This window comes from Aethalodelphis obliquidens, unplaced genomic scaffold, assembly GCF_003676395.1.
Source record: "Aethalodelphis obliquidens isolate GAN/ISIS:26980383/991018 unplaced genomic scaffold, ASM367639v1 scaffold73, whole genome shotgun sequence".
Taxonomy (NCBI): domain Eukaryota; kingdom Metazoa; phylum Chordata; class Mammalia; order Artiodactyla; family Delphinidae; genus Aethalodelphis; species Aethalodelphis obliquidens.
This window is the reverse complement of record NW_020838017.1, coordinates 8,593,809-8,613,167: the sequence shown is the minus strand read 5'-3', so window position 1 is coordinate 8,613,167 and position 19,359 is coordinate 8,593,809. Positions and strand designations below refer to the sequence as shown.

Sequence of the window (19,359 nt, the reverse complement as noted above, 5' to 3'; positions counted from 1 at the left end):
CACGGGCTCAGTAGTTGTGGCTCACGGGCTCTAGAGCGCAGGCCCTGTAGTTGTGGCACATGGGCTTAGTTGCTCCGCGGCATGTGGGATCTTCCCGGACCAGGGATCGAACACGTGTCCCCTGCATTGGCAGGCGGATTCTTAACCACTGTGCCACCAGGGAAGTCCCTCTTTTTTTTTTTTTTTAAACATCTTTATTGGAGTATAATTGCTTTACAATGGTGTGTTAGTTGCTGCTGTGTAACAAAGTGAATCAGCTATACGTATACACATATCCCCATATCCCCTCCCTCTTGCGTCTCCCTCCCACCCTCCCAGGTGGTCACAAAGCACCAAGCTGCTTCCCACTAGCTATCTATTTTACATTTGGTAGTGTATATATGTCAATGCTACTCTCTCACTTCGGAACTGCTCTTTTCAAATTGGTTTTAATTATAAAGGATGATTTTCAGTCTCCCTCAGAAGAAAACTTCTACTTAAAAAACAAAAAAAAAAGATCAAGTAGCCCTGCACCTTATGAACCTAATAATACTTTAATAAGAAATATCCTGAAGATCTTAGTTCTCAATTAGGTCTTGAACTACAACTTTCTTATATGCAAAAAAAATGACTAAGGGACTATGTCTTTTTGTTTATGTGTATGTTTCTAAGACCACAAAAAGTTACTAAAATTTTAGAACGTATCAGCTATGACATGCTTATAATTTACATTAGAACAAGGTAGTTCTTAGTCTACAAGTCATGATTTCAACACGTTTTTCCATGGGAGTAATCCTATTTTCAAACCTGTCATCTTTTGTCACCTGCTTAAAACTTTTTATCTTATAAGTCAATATCCTTCTTTGTTCACAGCACTTACATTAAAGAGGGTTTAATTATAAAACTCAGATGCCACTACATAGTTTGAGTAGCAAGTTAGAGATCACAGGTCAAAACTAGTGCTGGTGGTAGAGGGTAACCACATCCACTGCTTTTAAAAATTCATGGCAGCACAAGGCGCTACTGCTACTTTCTTAACTGGATTATCTCCAGAGTCAACAAAAAGCAAGCACTAACCTTATTTAGAGAAAATTTAGAGAAGGAGACCTACATACAGTTAAGTGTGAAGCTCAAGAATATAAGCTTAAAAATAAATGTTGTTTACCCAAATTCAGCTGGCGACCAGGTATTATTTTAGTACCCACCTTGACTCAAGATCCCAATTATGAAAGAACAATACATTAAAACAAAACAAGCACACCTGGTGATTCACCCGAGGCTGGTTTACTTTTCTTTTTTGTTTCTGGGAGAGGTTGGTATGGTCTTTGTCCCACAGGCTCATCACCTTGGATAGCTGTTAGATCATGCATACTGAAACTTCGTAAACGTTCAGTTATTGCTCCTTGGCTCTATTTAACAGAGAAGTGATAGATCCAAGAAAAGAAATGCACTTTAAAATACTTAATATGTTTCCATTTAACTTTCCTCCAACATTTTATCATGAAGCTTATTCATTTTAAAATGAAACATTCAGAAAAGTTGAAAGAATTCTACAGTGGATACCCATATATCGTTTATATTTTGCTATACCTGCTTTACCACATATTTACCATCTATCCATCCATCAATCAATCTTTAATGCATTTCAAAGCAAGTTGTAGACATCAGTACATTCCACTCCCAAACATTTCAGCTTTAAATTTAATTCAAGAATGTAAAAAAATGTATAATGAGCTTATCCCCTCTGTAAACATCATCCATAATATTTCTCTCTCCTAAAAGCAGCACTTTGAGGCTTACGTTTATGATTCAGAAGAACTTTTTAAAGTAAAAGAGATGCTGTTTTTTTTTTAAACATAAATTCTACTTTATTATAACATAGCCTATACCTAATTTTCTTTTTCTTTTTTTTTTTTAACATCTTTATTGGGGTATAATTGCTTTACAATGGTGTGTTAGTTTCTGCTTTATAACAAAGTGAATCAGTTATACATATACATATGTGTTCCCATATCTCTTCCCTCTTGCGTCTCCCTCCCTCCCACCCTCCCTATCCCACCCCTCCAGGTGGTCACAAAGCACCGAGCTGATCTCCCTGTGCTATGCGGCTGCTTCCCACTAGCTATCTACCTTACGTTTGGTAGTGTATATATGTCCATGCCTCTCTCTCGCTTTGTCACAGCTCACCCTTCCCCCTCCCCATAGCCTCAAGTCCATTCTCTAGTAGGTCTATGTCTTTATTCCTGTCTTACCCCTAGGTTCTTCATGACATTTTTTCACCCTTAAATTCCATATATATGTGTTAGCACACGGTATTTGTCTTTCTCTTTCTGACTTACTTCACTCTGTATGACAGACTCTAGGTCTATCCACCTCATTACAAATAGCTCAATTTCATTTCTTTTTATGGCTGAGTAATATTCCATTGTATATATGTGCCACATCTTCTTTATCCATTCATCCGATGATGGGCACTTAGGTTGTTTCCATCTCCGGGCTATTGTAAATAGAGCTGCAATGAACATTTTGGTACATGACTAGAGATGCTGTTTTAAAGCTAAGTCAGGAGTGGTAATGGCTCTACCTAGAACACAGTAAAAAAAATTTAAGAGCCAAAGAATCTTGAGTATGAAAGATATTCAGTTAATGAATTCACCATCTGGCAAAGCATATCTACTAATACACACAATTTAACTTTAAGTCGTTTTAAAGCCTTAACATTATGGTAGACATTAGGTACAAGTGGGTATTTAAATTTAACTAAAATTAAATAAGTTTAAAAATTCAGCTCCTTAATTGCACTAGCTACATTTCAAATGCTCAATAGCCACATGTGGCTAGTGGCTATTGTATTGGACAGTGCAGATACAGGACATTCCCATTACTGCAGAAAGTTCAATGCTTTTCATCATTGCACAGCTTTGAAAGGGACATTTCTGAACTTCTCAGACATAACTACATTTCCCCCCAAAGTATAAAGTTTTGTAAAGAGAAAAAAATAATTTCTAAATTTACCCACTTGAAAATTTGCATAGCATACAGATGACTCATTTCTTATTTATAGCTGGATTAAAAATATTCTTCTAAAGGTTTTTTTTTTACACTTATTATTTCTTCTTCTCACACATGTGAATTTATGATTGCCTCTAGTTATAATGTAACTGTAGAAACTCATCCATAATGGTTCATCTCTAAATTTCAAAGCCTAGGGCACTATAAACATTCCAACATTACTGCTAACATGTATTTTACACTGAAGAAAAAGGTCTTGTTTCATGAGTCTTGATTTAGCTACTCCGAGTGAATGATATCCTATTCTGTCAAACCCAAACACCATTTTCATACCCCACTTAAAGCTTTGTAATTTCTACCATATGTTTTGAATTATGAAAAAGAATTATTAAATTAAAGGGTCTATATCCTCAATAAAAATAATTGGATTCCACACATCTTTAAACATTCTTGACAAGGTTTAATTCATTATACTCTCTTTTTATCGGATACGATTTGCTTCTTAAATAGAGGATGACAGAAGACTTCAGACACACACTAAAAGGAAGTAATCAGTGCTCATCTGAAACAGATGCCTTGTTTTCTCAGAACTGTCATTTTCTCTATTCCTACCCTTGTATTTCTGTGCCCTCTCTCAGCAATTCTTGACTGTTTGCCTATTGCCAAATGAATGATAATATACGTCCATGATACCCTCTACTGTAACTCCCAAACCCTCCCACTCAAGAAAGTACATCTCAGCATGCAAATGAGTCAAAGTGCCATTGAATCAGTCTAGCTTTATAGCACCCACAAACTTTGGTATCTTTAATGATTATAATCAACTAATTACTTCAGGCATATCTCACAAATGAACTCACAAATTAATGTTAGTTCTATTGCTGTACTTTATATATTTTGCCTCCAGAGCAAGATTTTAAGAAACTAGAGAGGGACAAATCTTCAGCTTCTTCTGTTCTCTGAGTGCACGTGGTATGGGACTGATACTGAGTATGTAATAAGTAAACTAAATACTCTTTTTATGCCTCTTCTTTTTCATTACTCTTGACTGTTGGAAAGTTCTCCATAGGTTGCAGCATGTTTTAATGTAAACAATGGAGTTTATATAGAGAGTTTCAGCACCAAACTACAGGTACAGTCATGGGTATCTACATGGGTAGATTACACCATCCACTAGGCGTCTGCTTCAGGTTTACATTAAAGGTGAGCAAGGACCAACCCTGAGGTATCTGGGTGATCTATATACAATATGTATTTTAATGTAGCTCTTGAGTAACCAACCCTCTAGCCCCAAGTATTATCAATCCCCCAAAAAGGCCAGGTACTGTAGACAAAAGCAAAAAGGGGCTGTACCCTCCTTGAAGACCCATGGCACTTCAACAGCCATTATCACTTTGAAAAATCATTTTTTTCCACTGTATATTTTCTAATGGGTCCAGAATAGAACTAATATGGGGAGAGAACTATTGCACTATTATGAACTCCAAAAATATTACATAAATTATAAGTATCTAATGTGACCACTTTAAAGGAGAGGTGTCATTATAAAATAATTGCAGCTAAAGGCAGACCTATTCCCTCTAATTTTTATATATTCAGCACAAGAAGTCCATTAATAAGGGAATTATGTTTGCAATACAATGTTAAGTGGAAATACCTACCCTCCACCTCAGAATTCTAAATCATGCAAAATATGGGCATAAGTATGCAGTATGGTTATAGTTAGGGAAAAATATTAAAAAATGAAAACAGTGTGATATTTAGGCAGATGAGCGATTTTTTTCAAAAATTTCTTCATATTACAAAATTAGTCATAGATGGTATAGCGAAGTTTTAATTGTAACATAGTATACTATAAGAATTTCTGATCAATTTCTTGATCATTTTTCCAATATCTAAATCCCTTACTCCCATAATTAAAAGAAAAAATTGTTTCTACATTTTGAGGGCATAAACAGGGAATTATAGTCACTTGTCAATAACAATACAAAAGATATTGAGATTTTGTTTAAATTAACAATGCCTTTTCAGAAACCATGGAGGACAGAAAGCACTGGGATGACATATTCAAAGTTTTGAGAGAAAAAAAGTTTCAAATGTGTATTCACTATCCAGCAAAACTGTCCTTTAAAGAACAAATTCAGACAAAGATTTTTAAAAACTAAGAATTTGTCACTAGCAGCCCTCCCCTATAACAAATACTAAAGGAAGTCATTCAGGCTGAAAGAAAAGGACGCTGGACAGTAAATATAATAGAAACCATGTGAACAAATAAAGAGCACTGTAAAGGCTTCCCTGGTGGCGCAGTGGTTGAGAGTCCGCCTGCCGATGCAGGGTACACGGGTTCGTGCCCCCCGTCCGTGAAGATCCCATATGCCGCGGAGCGGCTGGGCCCGTGAGCCATAGCCGCTGAGCCTGCGCGTGCGGAGCCTGTGCTCCGCAACGGGAGGGGCCACAACACTGAGAGGCCAGCGTACCGCAAAAAAAAAAAAAAAAAAAAAAGAAGACAGGTTCTAGTCTGAGGAGGAAAATACGTGTGGAAAGAGCAGTCTTAGTCAATAAGTTGGAAGGGCGTTACCATCCACAAGGTAATTTTATATCCCAGTATTTTAGATCCTATTCTCTACAGAAATGTATGTACACTGTCTGTTAAAATTGGTCCTAAAAATCAAAGAGAAGGTAACAGAAAGATTATGATGAGAAAGCAAACGTCAAAGTAATTAAAAAGCATTCTGTAGAATATTTCACATCATTAGCAGAAGTGTTCCTGCCTTCAGGTAACTCTGAGTTCTCGGGGTTTGAATTTGGAGCCCAGAACATCCATTTAAGAAACTAAGAACACTGTAAGGGCTGACTGGGTGGGAGGGCTGGGACCAAATCTAACACATTCAAGCTCTGGAAAGAATCCTTCAGCTGAGAAGCAGCTTCCCGAGCTGGCCTCACACAGAGCTCACTTATATCCAAGGGCACTAGAGAATCTGAATGTCTGCTCGAGTATCCAAGTCTACAGTTGGCATCTGTGAAAAGGGACCCTGCATGTATGACTAATTCTAACTTCTTTATACCCAAACGATTCTGCCTTTGTTTAAATACTTCATATCCTGGTTATATATTACATTAAAGTTACTATATTTTGTGTTAAATAAGGGGAATTTACCATGCTTATCAGCATCTTTGTATAAAACCTCAACCTATCCTCTTCACATTTTTAAATTAAGAATTCAAAAACATAATCAGCAATGCTTTATAATCTTACAAGCATACAAACAATCTTTTATGGAACAATTTTTATGATACTGTTCAAAAATGAATAGCCATGAAGCTCTATTTCTTGTTGATCTTTGACATACTACATTATAACTGCAGATAGGGTCAGTTCCCAGTTTTTAGGGAAATGGCTTTTCCCTATGGACATTTAACACAATCTGATCAAGCCTAGAATGGAACTGATTGCATTTGCATTAAGTGAAAAATATATTTTAGTGGTTTTAAGATTAAAGCAATATATATTTATTGAAGAATGTTTGTAACAGAGAAAAATATAAAAAAGAAAGATTATTTGTAACCCATCACCCAAACTACCTATACATATTTATGTATTCTTTTAGCCTTTTCTGACTCATCATACTTTTAGAGCAGGGTTTCTCGACTTCAGCACTAACGCTATTTTGGGTTAGGTAATTCTGTGTGTGTGTGTGGGATGCCGTCCTGTGCCTTGTAGGATTTTAAGCAGCATCCTTGTCCTCTACCTGAGATGCCACTGGCAGCACCCCCCTCTAACTTGTGACAACCCACAACGTCTCCAGACATTGCCAAATGTCCCTTGGAGGGCAAAACTGCCCCCAGTTGAGAACCATTGTTTTAGAGCATAAGGGGTTTTAGAAGTCAGTTTTTACCCCTGCATTTTACGGGTAAGAAAATAAATACTTAGAGAGATCAGTGCCGATGACTGCCCCAAAACTCACTGCTAATTAGTGGCAGAATCAGGGCTAAAAAATGCTGACAACTCAACTGCTATAGAATTCAACTTTCATTATAATATTGTGCTTTCCTAGATTGCAGAGAAAAAAATATGACCTTTCTTCTCCATTGTCTAAAGAAGTGCTCCCTTTTTAAATGGATGATACTAAGCAGCTGAATCTCCTCAAATCGTTTCACAAACAGAAAGCCATTAAAACAGACAGCAAGATGTCAGGATTTTTGACCTAATCGTCATCATTTACAGTCAATAAGATTTCAGAAATTTTAACTTTAATACTCTCATTTCTGTGATAATTGATTTTTTATAATATCTGCCAAAGAATTCACCAAGAAGAGGCTGCCAAAGAAAATCCTAAGAGATGGTTAATACGACTAAAAGTACTTTTCTTCATCTGTCCTTCGTCCGGCAGGAGTGTTGCTCATCTGTACAAAAGCCGCCGGCATTTCTCGTGTGAAAGCTATGGGATGTTGAACATCCTCAGTAAAATCCTTGAAGCTCCTTCATATGCTTGTGCTTTGCTCAGCCAAAATAAACTTGGACACTGACCTTGGTAACAGATGCCTGGTAATGAGGTCACAGAACTGAGTAACATTTTCAGAAAATTGCTTTACGGTGTAATAAATGTTCTGATTAGATTCCTATTTTCATCCTTAACATGCTCAGGCAGTTCAACCTGGGGAAACTAGTCAGGGGTACTGCTGATCTTTAAAGGTCACACTGAGAGTCCAATATTTTTAGCCTGAAAGATATTTTTAACAAACCATATATTGCAAAAAAAAAAAAAGTTTAATAATTCTCAAGTCTTTCTATTAGCTTTCTTGCAGTTTCTCCTTAAACTTGACCTATTTCCTATTTCAGCTTCAATTTACTCTTCGGTATGAAGTGTCTGGTTCAGTGATTCTTCCATCACACTGCCTTTCTTTGACATCTCCAGAGATGAAACTAATTTCCCCTGCTTTAAAATAGGCACAGTAAAACTTGAGGCAAATAGTGTTAACATTATGCTGTGTTCAGCATATTTAACGACTATTTCTAATGAATAAAATCCAGTATGGTTGATGCCAACATTCCTGTGCTCATGAGAATGGTGAGGGTTGCCTCATACGGTGAGCTTGATAACAAAAGGAGCACGAGATCACAAACAAAAGAGAGCATTCCGAAGTGAATTCAAATCACAGGATGTGTGTTTGATTGTTTTGCAGTGGTAACTTAGATGACTTTTATGATCTGTTTCCTGCCTTTGAAGTGGGGAGGTGGTTTTGATTTGTTAAATGTATAAATAAAAACAAACATTGAACAACAAAGAAACCAGAGAAACACAGGTATAGAATTACTTTTATAGCCTTTCTACAGCAAAGTGTTTCTGTGAGACGATGCTTATTTTTATTTTATTTATTTTTTTGGTCTGCACCGTGAGGCTTGTGGGATCTTAGTTCCCCAACCAGGGATTGAACCCTGGCCCTCGGCAGTGAAAGCGCGGAGTCCTAACCACTGCACCGCCAGGGAATTACCAGATAATGCTTATTTTCATAGTGGAGGGCAAGGGGTAGGCTCTAAGCAACCAAAGATGAGGTAAAATTTTCAGTTAGTGAATACAGACATTCAGCTTGACAGTAGTAGCCTGTGAGGGTAAAGACTGTATCTATTTTGTTCATTGCTGCATCCCAAGCACCTACCATATGGTAGTCATTAAATACATACATAGGGACTTCCCTAGAAGTCCAATGGGTAAGACTCTGGCTCCCAATGCAGGGGGCCCGGGTTCAATCCTTGGTCAGGGAACTAGATCCCACATGCTGCAACTAAGACCAGGTGCAGCCTAAATAAATAAATAAATAAATATTAAAAAACATACATACATATAGATGTTAAATACATTAAATACATACATGTTGAATAAATATATCGGATGTTAAATACTGATGCAGCAAAGTATGTATAAAATAAAAATAAATAAGAAGGGAACCAGGATAAGATAATCTAGTTGGGGTTTCTGATTCCTCACACAGAGTTTGGAAGTAGTAAGTCAAAATAAAATAAATATCCTACACAATAGTGACAATATGTAGGGAGGTGTCTCACAGAGTATGCAGGATTATAAACTATATTTAAGTGTTAAAGTAAAGAGAGCAAGGACTTCCCTAGTGGTGCAGTGGTTAAGAATCCGCCTGCCAAAGCAGGGGATGTGGGTTTGCACCCTGGTCCAGGAAGATCCCACATGCCGGGGTGGGGGTGGGGGCAGCAGCTAGGCCCGTGCACCACAGCTACTGAGCCTGCGCACTATAGCCTGCAAGCCACAACTACTGAAGCCGGCGCGCCTAGAGCCCATGCTCCACTACAAGAGAAGCCACCGAGATGAGAAAGTCCACGTACAGCAAAGAAGAGTGGACCCCGCTCGCCCACCCCAACTAGAGAAAGCCCGTGCACAGCAACGAAGACCCAATGCAGCCAAATAAAGAAAAAAAAAAGTAAAGAGGGCAAATGGAATTTGTGTGCTTCTATGTTTCCTAAAACAATGTTCTAAAATGTCTATATTTTCTAAGCAATTTTTTTTTTCTAAGCAATTTTTGATGTTGAAAGTTAATTTTTTGCCATAGAATCAGGTTGAATGTTGCTTTTAAGTATGGAAAACTCAGAAAGCATCTTCTTTGGGGTGTAAATAAATACATGTACTTCATTTGTAAAGTTAAATGATGCTAAATTTTGTAACAAAAGAAAGCAAGAAGCCCTCGGTCCCCTTCTCTCCATCCCCCTGCAGGCAACCACTTTAAAACCTCTACTTTCATATACAGCAGATGAGGACTTTAGTTCTCTTCCACCTCATTTTCTCCTCCTCGCCATCCTCCCAATTGAGAAGTTAAGTCAATCACCGATGGTTACTTAGAAAGTCACACTCAGCACTTTCTGGATCTGAAACCTATTTTCCTTCCATACACTACACACCAAAACCAATTATGCTATGGTATTTAAAATAAACCACACTAATTACTACATGCAAAGAAATCCAAAAGCCATAATGCGAATTTTCACAGAAGGCATTCATTCCTTTGATAATTTGGCTTGCAAAACACAACACATGACATTAGTAATTGGCTAAGTAAAATCTTAAGTTTTAAGAACAGAAAATTTTCATGCCTTATTTTGAATAATCAGTTACCTCAAACTGGTTGAAGTATGGGTGCAGAAGTAAGCCAGAAATCCTACCAAGATATTGCCATGGAGAGAGAGAGGGAAAAAACACCAAAGACAGAGAAAGAAAGAATGGTCATCTTTACTAAAGATGATTTACTCAAAACTATTTTAAGGTTATAAAGTAGGAAAATTATGACAAAATGACATTTTCCAGTATGTTTTACTTACTAACTAGCTCTCATTTTGTCATCAATTAAGAGTTTCAAAATATCCAACAATTATAGAAAACACATGTTAAAATGCCTTTAAAATAATCTACTTGTTTTTTTTCTAGTATTACAAAAATAAACAGAAGGTAAATTTGTGCCAAAATTTTATAATGATCTGAAGTAAAAAGCCACCCTACTTTATTCATTGACAATGTGACACTGGATTAAAAAAAAAAGGTAAATAAAAAATTACCTTCACTGCTGCAGTGACAGCAGCAGTAGCTGCTAAATTTAAACCTTGCCGCCCAAAGTTTACCATAGTCTCATAGCCTCGTTCCTTTGCTTGTACAATATAATCATCAATCTCCTAGAAAAAAAATCAAACCCATAAATATTAATTTTATTTAAAAAGAGTGTCAAGAAGCTGAAAACTGGGACTTCTCCCCCTTAATATAATAGTTTCACTCACTTTATAGCATATAGCATGTGATGATATACATTTCTAATAAGTGATTTGTGGAAATAATCTGTATATCTTACCCTTTCCTTTGAAGAAAGTAGTGGATGAAGGAATTTTCTATATATTAAACTTGCTCCTTTGGTATAGGGAGAGAGCAGCCATATGACAAAAGCAATCTTAAGCTCATAGTACAGGGGGAACCTAACGAGAAAAAATCAGAAAAAAACGCCAGTGAAAATAAAGTACAGACCATGAGGAAATTGCAAAAAAACCTTTTTACAAAGTTCAGTCACTGGGTTAAGTTTTCACATGTAAAAAGTTGTGATCAGGGAAACAACCATGTTTGAATTGACAAAATCTCATTAACTATACAGATCAGAGCAACCTGACCCCTGGAGTGATTCACACCTTCTAGTACAAGATTGCTCCGTTTAGACAAGCACAGCCAAGCTGCCAAACTGACTGTGGCAGTTCAGAGAGGGCATTAATAGCATTTATAACCATGATAGTAAGGTACACCCACCCTGTCTGCAGAGCGTAGCTGTTATGGCATTACCTGGACACACCTCCAAGCATCAGGAGTCACCTTTATAAGCGCCAAGTGTACAGTGTTACACCATATACACATCTCCTTCCCTTAGAACTCCCAGAAAACGTCCCCTCCAATTTCATTTGGCCAGAACCGCAGCACTTGACAGACCTAAACTGTTCACTTGAAAGGAGAATGGAATTGCCATTGTGGTAACCTGGGAATTAGGGTAATATACCAATGCCCCTTCCCACTTGATTTTTCAGTGCCTTCTCGGTAGGCTGAATACACTTCCTCAAGCAATGACCATGGCTTTAGCCATGTGACCTGCTTTGGGCAACAGAATGTGAGTGTGACATATGTCACATGCAAGGAGACGCTTTAAATTCCCTTTGACTCCCTCACCTCAACACCCCCAACCTCTTGCTTTCAACTTTTGCTTTTTGCCACGAGAACAGCTGCTTCTTCAGCCTTGGTCCTTGAACAAGACACTTAAAACTGAGCTGAGCCCAGTAAAGTTGCAGCCACCCATTTGTCCTCATATAGCCTGAGCAAGAAATGAATATTTGTTTTTCTAACCCATTGTGCTTTTAGGGTTGTTTGTTGCCACAGCAAAAGTTAACTAATACATCATGAAGAGACCAGCATCTTGTGGTACATGAAGTACTAAGATACATGACAAAAAGAAAATCTGGGCTCTTCTGATGAGACAGATGGGCAGGGGGCAGTGAGGAATGACTCTTGTGTAGTCTACAAAGGGTCTCTGCAGTGCAGTTACAGAGGAGTTTCTGGACTATCATTGCTCGTGGTAAGCTTTTTCTACGTTGTTTACTTTTTAATAGTGTATATGTGCTACATCTGCAATCAGGAAAAAAAAATAGAAGTCTTTAAAGAGAGAGCATTGAAATTTAAGAGACCTAGTATGGCTTGGAATCTGTGTTCTGCCACTTAAAAACAAACAAACAACCAACCCTCCCCAAACCCCTACACCAAAACATAACAGGTAAATAAATGAGCTGTGGTACAGAGGAAGAGAAAGATCAATGCAGATACAGAGAAGTTGAAAAATAAAGGCAGGTCGTTAAGAACATTTAAGCCTGATGACTTCTGTTTTTTCCTAGCAATCCAATGTGACCTAGTGTGCTATGAGAATATGATGAGAATAGCAAAGTCAGAAAGACAGTTTAAGCAGAGAACAGTTAAATGTTTGAAACAGATGCAGGAGGGAATGGAAGTAGCCACTGACCAAAAGCAAGTAAAAGGAATCGTGACTTTCAAACTGATACCAATATGAGCAGCTGATTGATTTTTTTCAGCTCAACTGGTAGCCTGGGTAAAGAAGCAAAGAAAAGCAATTGTTGGGCTAATTTAGGATGAAGGTTTGTGCAGCAAAGGCGGTTGAAGATAGTGGCAAGGTAGTAAAAGTTTAAAGAGCTTGAAAGGAGGATTTCTCCAAGTGATGGAAAGGTATAGATGGAAATACACTACTGAAATACAGCACAAGGAGATTCAAGTTGTTCCATTAAGTATTGCTCCTCAGTAAAATGTTAAATCCTCGAGGATATAAACATGCTTTAATTTTGCCCCATACTGTTTGGAATAGAGCAGTCAAGGAGCTGGTGTTGGGGGGTGTTTCTGTGTGGATTTGACATCATCCAGTTTGAATGTTTGTAGATGAGACTTTTAAGGATGGGGAGGGAGCGCTAAAACCAGATGCTGTGGGATTCAAAAGAGGAGTCGTTTAGGAAGTAATCAAGAAAAAATAGTCTGAAGTCATCAGTGTGGAAAAAAGATAACGACAACCAAGTTTTCTCTATTCCAAGGTAGTGGGAGGTGTGTGGGAGATGGGCAGGGAGTGGCACGTGGGGAGGATGAGCCGCCTTCACCTGGAGGATTTCAAAAGGAAAGTAATGTTCTTGTGGGGAACCCACATGAAGAAAATGATACAATGGATAATTAGGTAGACTGATCAAATTCACTCAGTTAACAGCTGGAGCAGGATAAGAACTCAGGACACCTGATCAAGAGTCTATAGTCTGGCCTTTTGTCAACACTAGAACTTACCAAGCAACTGTCTGATCTGCTACTGTTTCAGTCACAGTATAGAGAGCAAAGACAATCCAGTACATCATCCATCGAACCTGTAAAACAATAAAAATATGTATGAAATAATAGACCAAAGTTATCTGCAACTCTGAAAAACTGTATATATCATACATAGTACGTTGGATTAAATGCAGAAGGCAATGGTTTAATTCTCAACAGGTTTTATGCCTGAGTTCCTCACATCACTACATCAGTAGTCTTGGGATATAAGAATCAAAGAATAACAAATCTCTAGGCTTTGATACAATATAATGTAGGAACCGAAATGAGAGAATTGAAAAAATAGGACATGTTTTTCTTAACTGGAGGAAAATTCTTTAAAAGATCTTATCTACATGCTCCCTTATGAAGATTACTAGCTATTTAATTATTATACAAATCATATAGTATATGTATGATATGACCACATTTAATCTTTATTAGTCTTTCAAATTTTGCATTCCTTATTTTCTTATTCCTTATTCCTTATTCTCAATATATAGAAACTATTCGGAAACCAAAGAACAATCCTGGGTTTGTTATACCCATAATGCTAGTCACCCACTTTGCAAGTCTAAGGTTAGTGTCTTCTTCCTCTTGCCCTAAATACAAGCCTGTAATCTTTCACATATCCTTTTCCTTCGACTCCAATACCACAAGAGTAGTTGCAATAGACCAAATGTTTGTGTCCCCTCAAAATTCATATGCTGAAATCCTAAACCTGAATGTGTACTAGAAGGTGGGGCCTTTGGGAGGTTTTTAGGTCATGAGGGTAGTGTCCTCATGAACGTGAATGGTGTCGTTATAAAAGAGACCCCAGAGAGCTCTCTCTGCTCTTCCACCATGTGAGGACATAGCAAGAAGATGGCCTTCATAAACCAGGAAGTGGGCCCTCACCAGACATGGGGTCTGCTGGCACTTTGATCTTGGACTTCTCAGCCTCTTAAACTGTGAGAATACATTTCTGTTGTTTATAAACCACCTAGACTATGGTATTTTTGTTATAGCAGCCTGAAAGAACTAAGACAGTAGTTCAGGACATCTTTACCTCTTGCCCGGAATAGAGCATCCTAAAAGGTCCTCAAGACTCTGGTATCTCTGTACCAATCCTTTTCATGGAATGCTGCCATATTAATTTTATCTTGAACTCATTCTCACAAATGAGTGAGAATACACCTTTCCACCTTCCTAAGCACAGAGACTCTCATCTCTCATGTAGGTTGGATTTTCCTTAAGGGTTAAAATCTGCTTTTCAACCTAGGTGTCCATCGATAGATGAATGGATAAAGAAGATGTGGTACATATATACAAAGGAATATTACTCAGCCATAAAAAGAAACAAAATTGAGTTATTTGTAGTGAGGTGGATGGACCTAGAGTCTGTCATACAGAGTGAAGTAAGTCAGAAAGAGAAAAACGAATACCACATGCTAACACATATATATGGAATCTAAAAAAAAAAAAAGGTTCTGAAGAACCTAGGGGCAGGACAGGAATAAAGATGCAAACGTAGAGAATGGACTTGAGGACATGGGGAGGGGGAAGTGTAAGCTGGGACGAAGTGAGAGAGTAGCAGCGACATATATACACTACCAAACGTAAAACAGCTAGCTAGTGGGAAGCAGCCACATAGCACAGCGAGATCAGCTTGGTGCTTTGTGACCACCTAGAGGGGTGGGATAGGGAGGCTGGGAGGGAGGGAGACGCAAGAGGGAGGGGATATGGGGATATATGTATACGTATAGCTGATTCACTGTGTTATACAGCAGAAACTAACACAACATTGTAAAGCAATTATACTACAATAAAGATGTAAAAAAAAACCCCTCCACTTTCTCAATAATATAGTAATGGCTAACAATAATACACAAAACCATGACAACCACAGGCCAGGGACTGTACTAAGTGCATCACATATATTAATTCACTTACCCCCACAACAACATTAGGAAGTAGAAAACATAATTATATGATTATAAGGAAACGGTGGCAGAGAGAGGTAAAATGACTTATTCAAGCTGCCTGACTCTGGAATTGGTGCTATTAACCAATTTTGCCACGTACAGAAAGAAATGTGAGGAATTGCTGAATGCGAGGTCCAAGAATAACCACTACTTCCCTTGTTCTCATCCAAATAAGATGACAAAAAAACAAAAATTAGGTCTCTATAATTAGCTAGAAAATTGACCTATTTAGTTTTAATACAGATGCTTGTTTGGGTATTCCATAAACAATAAGGAACTATAACTCAGGTAGCTTTAACAGTTTTCTATGTTCAGGGAGAAATCAATTAATAATAGCCATGAAAAACTTTTGAAGCAATGTGTTGTGACATATGCGTAATAATTTACCCAAGAGCTTAGAAAATTGCCTGAAGCAAATAGTAGGGCACGTTATCTCTATTTAAAATACAACGAAATTGATTTATAAGATTATCATCTCAAATTAAAAAAGAAAGACCAAATATTCTCTTTAGTTTTTCACTTTTCATAAGTTATCTTAAATCCCTCACTGCTGCCAGTTCCAAGCTTTTGTCCCAATATGGGGATTTTCTTCCAGGGCTAAAATCCTATGTGTTTTTTCTCCCCGCCCCTTTCTATTTAAAGGAAAGTGAGGCTCTCACATGAGTTCCTTCATTTAGCTTTTCCAAATCAAACAGTAATTTAGTACTCTTACCATTCAACTGTATTCACAAGGTTATCCCCTCAAAAAGAAATGAAGAAAATAAGCCCCTGCAAACAAAACAACGCACTTTCACTGAGCTAGAAGGGACCTTGGTGGCGATCAAGTTTTTTGAACTACATAAGCCTTTACTGAAAAAAATTGTAGAACAATTACAAAAAAACCAGCTCTGGTTGGTCCTCCCGTTCTATCCACCGTCGGACTCTTGAGGAAACTCCAAGAAACCCTACTGCTCCATGGGGCAGAGTTCGAAAATAAGTAACCTGGCAAACTCCTCTCATTTTACTGAGGGCCAAAGTAAGCACGTTGTGCAAGGTCGCCAAGCTGGGAAATGGGCGCAGGAGGGCACAGTCTACTTTGAAGCCTGAACCAGGCAGATTTTCAAACAAGCAGCTGCCATCAGACCAATCTTTTCAGCTCTCTCTTCCCTCTCCGGTACTCAGCCTGGGGATTTCAGTGTAAACTCTACCACCTTCTTTCCTGGGAAAGTGGTGGCTTGAGTTAAATGGTCTCTCTCATAGGAACTTTAGGAAACTTTCAGAAAAATGAATGATTTAAGTCAACGCTTGTTATTTTTCATTATTTTACTATTTCACAACAGTCATTATGGTTGTGATCTTCCAAATGGATAACAACGATAAAAAAATACCCCACAGGGCTTCCCTGGTGGCGCAGTGGTTGAGAGTCCGCCTGCCGATGCAGGGGAGTCCGCCTGCCGATGCAGGGGACGCGGGTTCGTGCCCCTGTCCGGGAAGATCCCACATGCAGCGGAGCGGCTGGGCCCGTGAGCCATGGCCGCTGAGCCTGCGCGTCCGGAGCCTGTGCTCCGCAGCGGGAGAGGTCACAGCAGTGAGAGACCCGCGTACCGCAAAAAAACAAAACAAACAAACAAACAAAAAACAACCCACAAATAGTCATAATTTACCTGTTAATAGGGTTGAGTAGAGGTGAAAGGAACTGCACAGATAGCTAATGTTTGGTGATACTCCCTGAAAGACTATTTCTCAAATAGACTAGAGCTGCTACAGTCCCACAGGTTTCAAAAGCACCCTGGCTTCAGTAAAGTCAAGTGTTAATTCAGTTTTCAAATTCATTTTAAACCCCACCAAATAAATAAGTACTTTCACGTATATAATGTTTATCTCTAAAAAGAAAAAATTTATTTAGGTTGTGAGAATATGCAAAAATGCCAAAAATTAAAAAAGGGAGAAAAGAAGAAAAAGAAGGCTCTATCTTTTTAGTTAAAAAACAACAACAAACTATATACTCAATAGGGTATTCCTAGACATTTTCCTGAGGTATCGGCTACAATTTTATATAAGCAAAACTCCATGGTTCTAATTTATCTTTAATGAATATATTCTTTGACAATCTGCTCTCATAAACTTATGGATTTTTTTGTTGTCCTCATTAGAAAGATGGACCTTAAATATAGTTGAGTTGAGGTAATAATTAAATGAATTCAATGAGTGTGTGTTATTCACAGGAACAAGCACAGAGAAAGTTAACCTTGAAAAGATATTGCTTTCTTTTTTCTGTTAATGGTTGGGATTTTATACCAAATGATTACTCAGCAAAGCTTTCATTAAAACTATACCTCAAGGCTGCTCAGCCTACTGTTTAAGGTCTAGCCCAAAGGAAATAACAGAAAGAAGTCAAGGAGAGAAAGAAAAGAAGGAAGAAAGGAAGGAAGGAAGGAAGGAGGGAGGGAGGGAGGGAAGGAAGGAAGGAAGGAAGAAAGAAAAAAGAGCAAGTCACAAAATTAGAATTATAAATATGTGGAGATAAAATATTCTTTAGATCGACAGAAAACATCAATAACAAAATGCAATACTAAAACAAAAAACTAGTAGGAAAACAATCACACTGATAATCTTATGACTGTATATAACCAAATATAATAGAAATAAGTGTCATTAAAATGTTATGCAAATAAAAGACTGTAACTTAAAAGGTAACTGTAATAAACCACAATCTACCTTTAAAATTACTGGAAAAAAAAAAATTGATGTTCTTAAGATAGTGGGAACAAGTACTATTTCTTTCCAGTTCAGAAACAATTGGTAAAATCGACAAAACTGTTGTTTAGATATCTTCATGAGAACAATGAGTAATAAGAAAGCTACTCAACTTTTTCTTAAAATTCTCTTTGATTCCAGGGAATTGAATTATCCAGCAAGGTGGAGCTTATACCTATAAGCACTAAGATGGACACACACACACACATCCTACTTTTGATTAATCTTTCACATCAAACATAATTTAGACTATTCCTAAGGACTCAGGTGGGCTCATTATATATAACACTCATTGACACAACTGTAGCAAACCCTACCTACTTCACATCATGGGAATAGAAACAGGAATATAACAGCTTCTGTCCTCAAGGAGTTAACATTTTACTGGGGAGAAAAACAGGTAAATAACAGTGATTTTAAAAATGTTCTTCTGTTTTTACTACATTAGATGCCCTAGTTCCCAGTATGAGTCAAGAGCACAAGTTTGAGGAAAGCTTATTAAAGGGACTATTTATAAAGTTGTGGGTGAGGTTCAGGAAAACCAACAAAGGATAGTAGTTCACCCTTGAGCTAGAGACAGCAGGAACTGACGTTATCCCCTTGGTGTGAAGAAGGGAGGACAGGGAAGGGTTTCATGGGATCCAGACAGGGAAACCGTAGGGGAGAGCTGTAGCCTCAGGTAGACAGTCACAGCCAACCCGCGGTGGCAGGGAGACCAGTACTCCGACTGCACGCTCACCCTGCCATCTGATCTTCTGCAGGAGCCTCTCATGAGCCAAACCCAAAGGGAAGTCAGACATAATGCAGCCTGTAAGGACTGGCCTCCTGGGCCCCAAGTGAGGCAGAGCAAGGTGGAGCGTGGGGAAGAAACTCCCCTGGAGGGGCAGGTGGTAGGTCCCAGCGCTATTCAGCCTGTCCGCTCTTGGAAACGTATCAGGAATCAAAGTCATTTCTCACCCCTTCCACAGACACCTCCCCAGGGCACATGACCATCATCTCCTGTCTGGATTATCCCTATAGCGTCCTAACTGATCGCTCTGCTTTTTTGGGTCTTTTGGACACATCACTGAGTGTCTCCTTAACGAGCAGGTCATTCCTTTGCTCAAACCCCTCCGATGACCCCCCTCAGGATTCTTACCTCAGCCTACAAGGCCCTGTGGATCTGGCACCTCAGCTGCCTCTCTGGCCTCATCTTCTCCTCTTCCTCCTTCCCTTGTTCTGCTCCAGTCACATTGGCCCTTTACTGTCCTTCCTGTGTACGGTAATGTTCC

The 19,359-nt window shown here is 38.4% G+C and overlaps 1 protein-coding gene across 5 annotated transcripts in view; it reads right to left on the bottom strand.

Annotated features, from left to right (window-relative positions):
- The window catches only part of REEP3 (receptor accessory protein 3), a 99,169-nt gene that overhangs the window by 11,053 nt on the left and 68,757 nt on the right, over nucleotides 1-19,359 (bottom strand). For all 5 annotated transcript variants that reach the window (XM_027091880.1, XM_027091881.1, XM_027091879.1 and 2 more), the window contains 4 exons: nucleotides 13,368-13,444; nucleotides 10,855-10,975; nucleotides 10,568-10,681; nucleotides 1,241-1,388 (listed from right to left, as the gene is read on the bottom strand). In XM_027091880.1, the coding sequence (XP_026947681.1) occupies nucleotides 1,241-1,388; nucleotides 10,568-10,681; nucleotides 10,855-10,975; nucleotides 13,368-13,444 (460 nt within the window). The remainder of the gene's footprint in view (nucleotides 1-1,240; nucleotides 1,389-10,567; nucleotides 10,682-10,854; nucleotides 10,976-13,367; nucleotides 13,445-19,359) is intronic.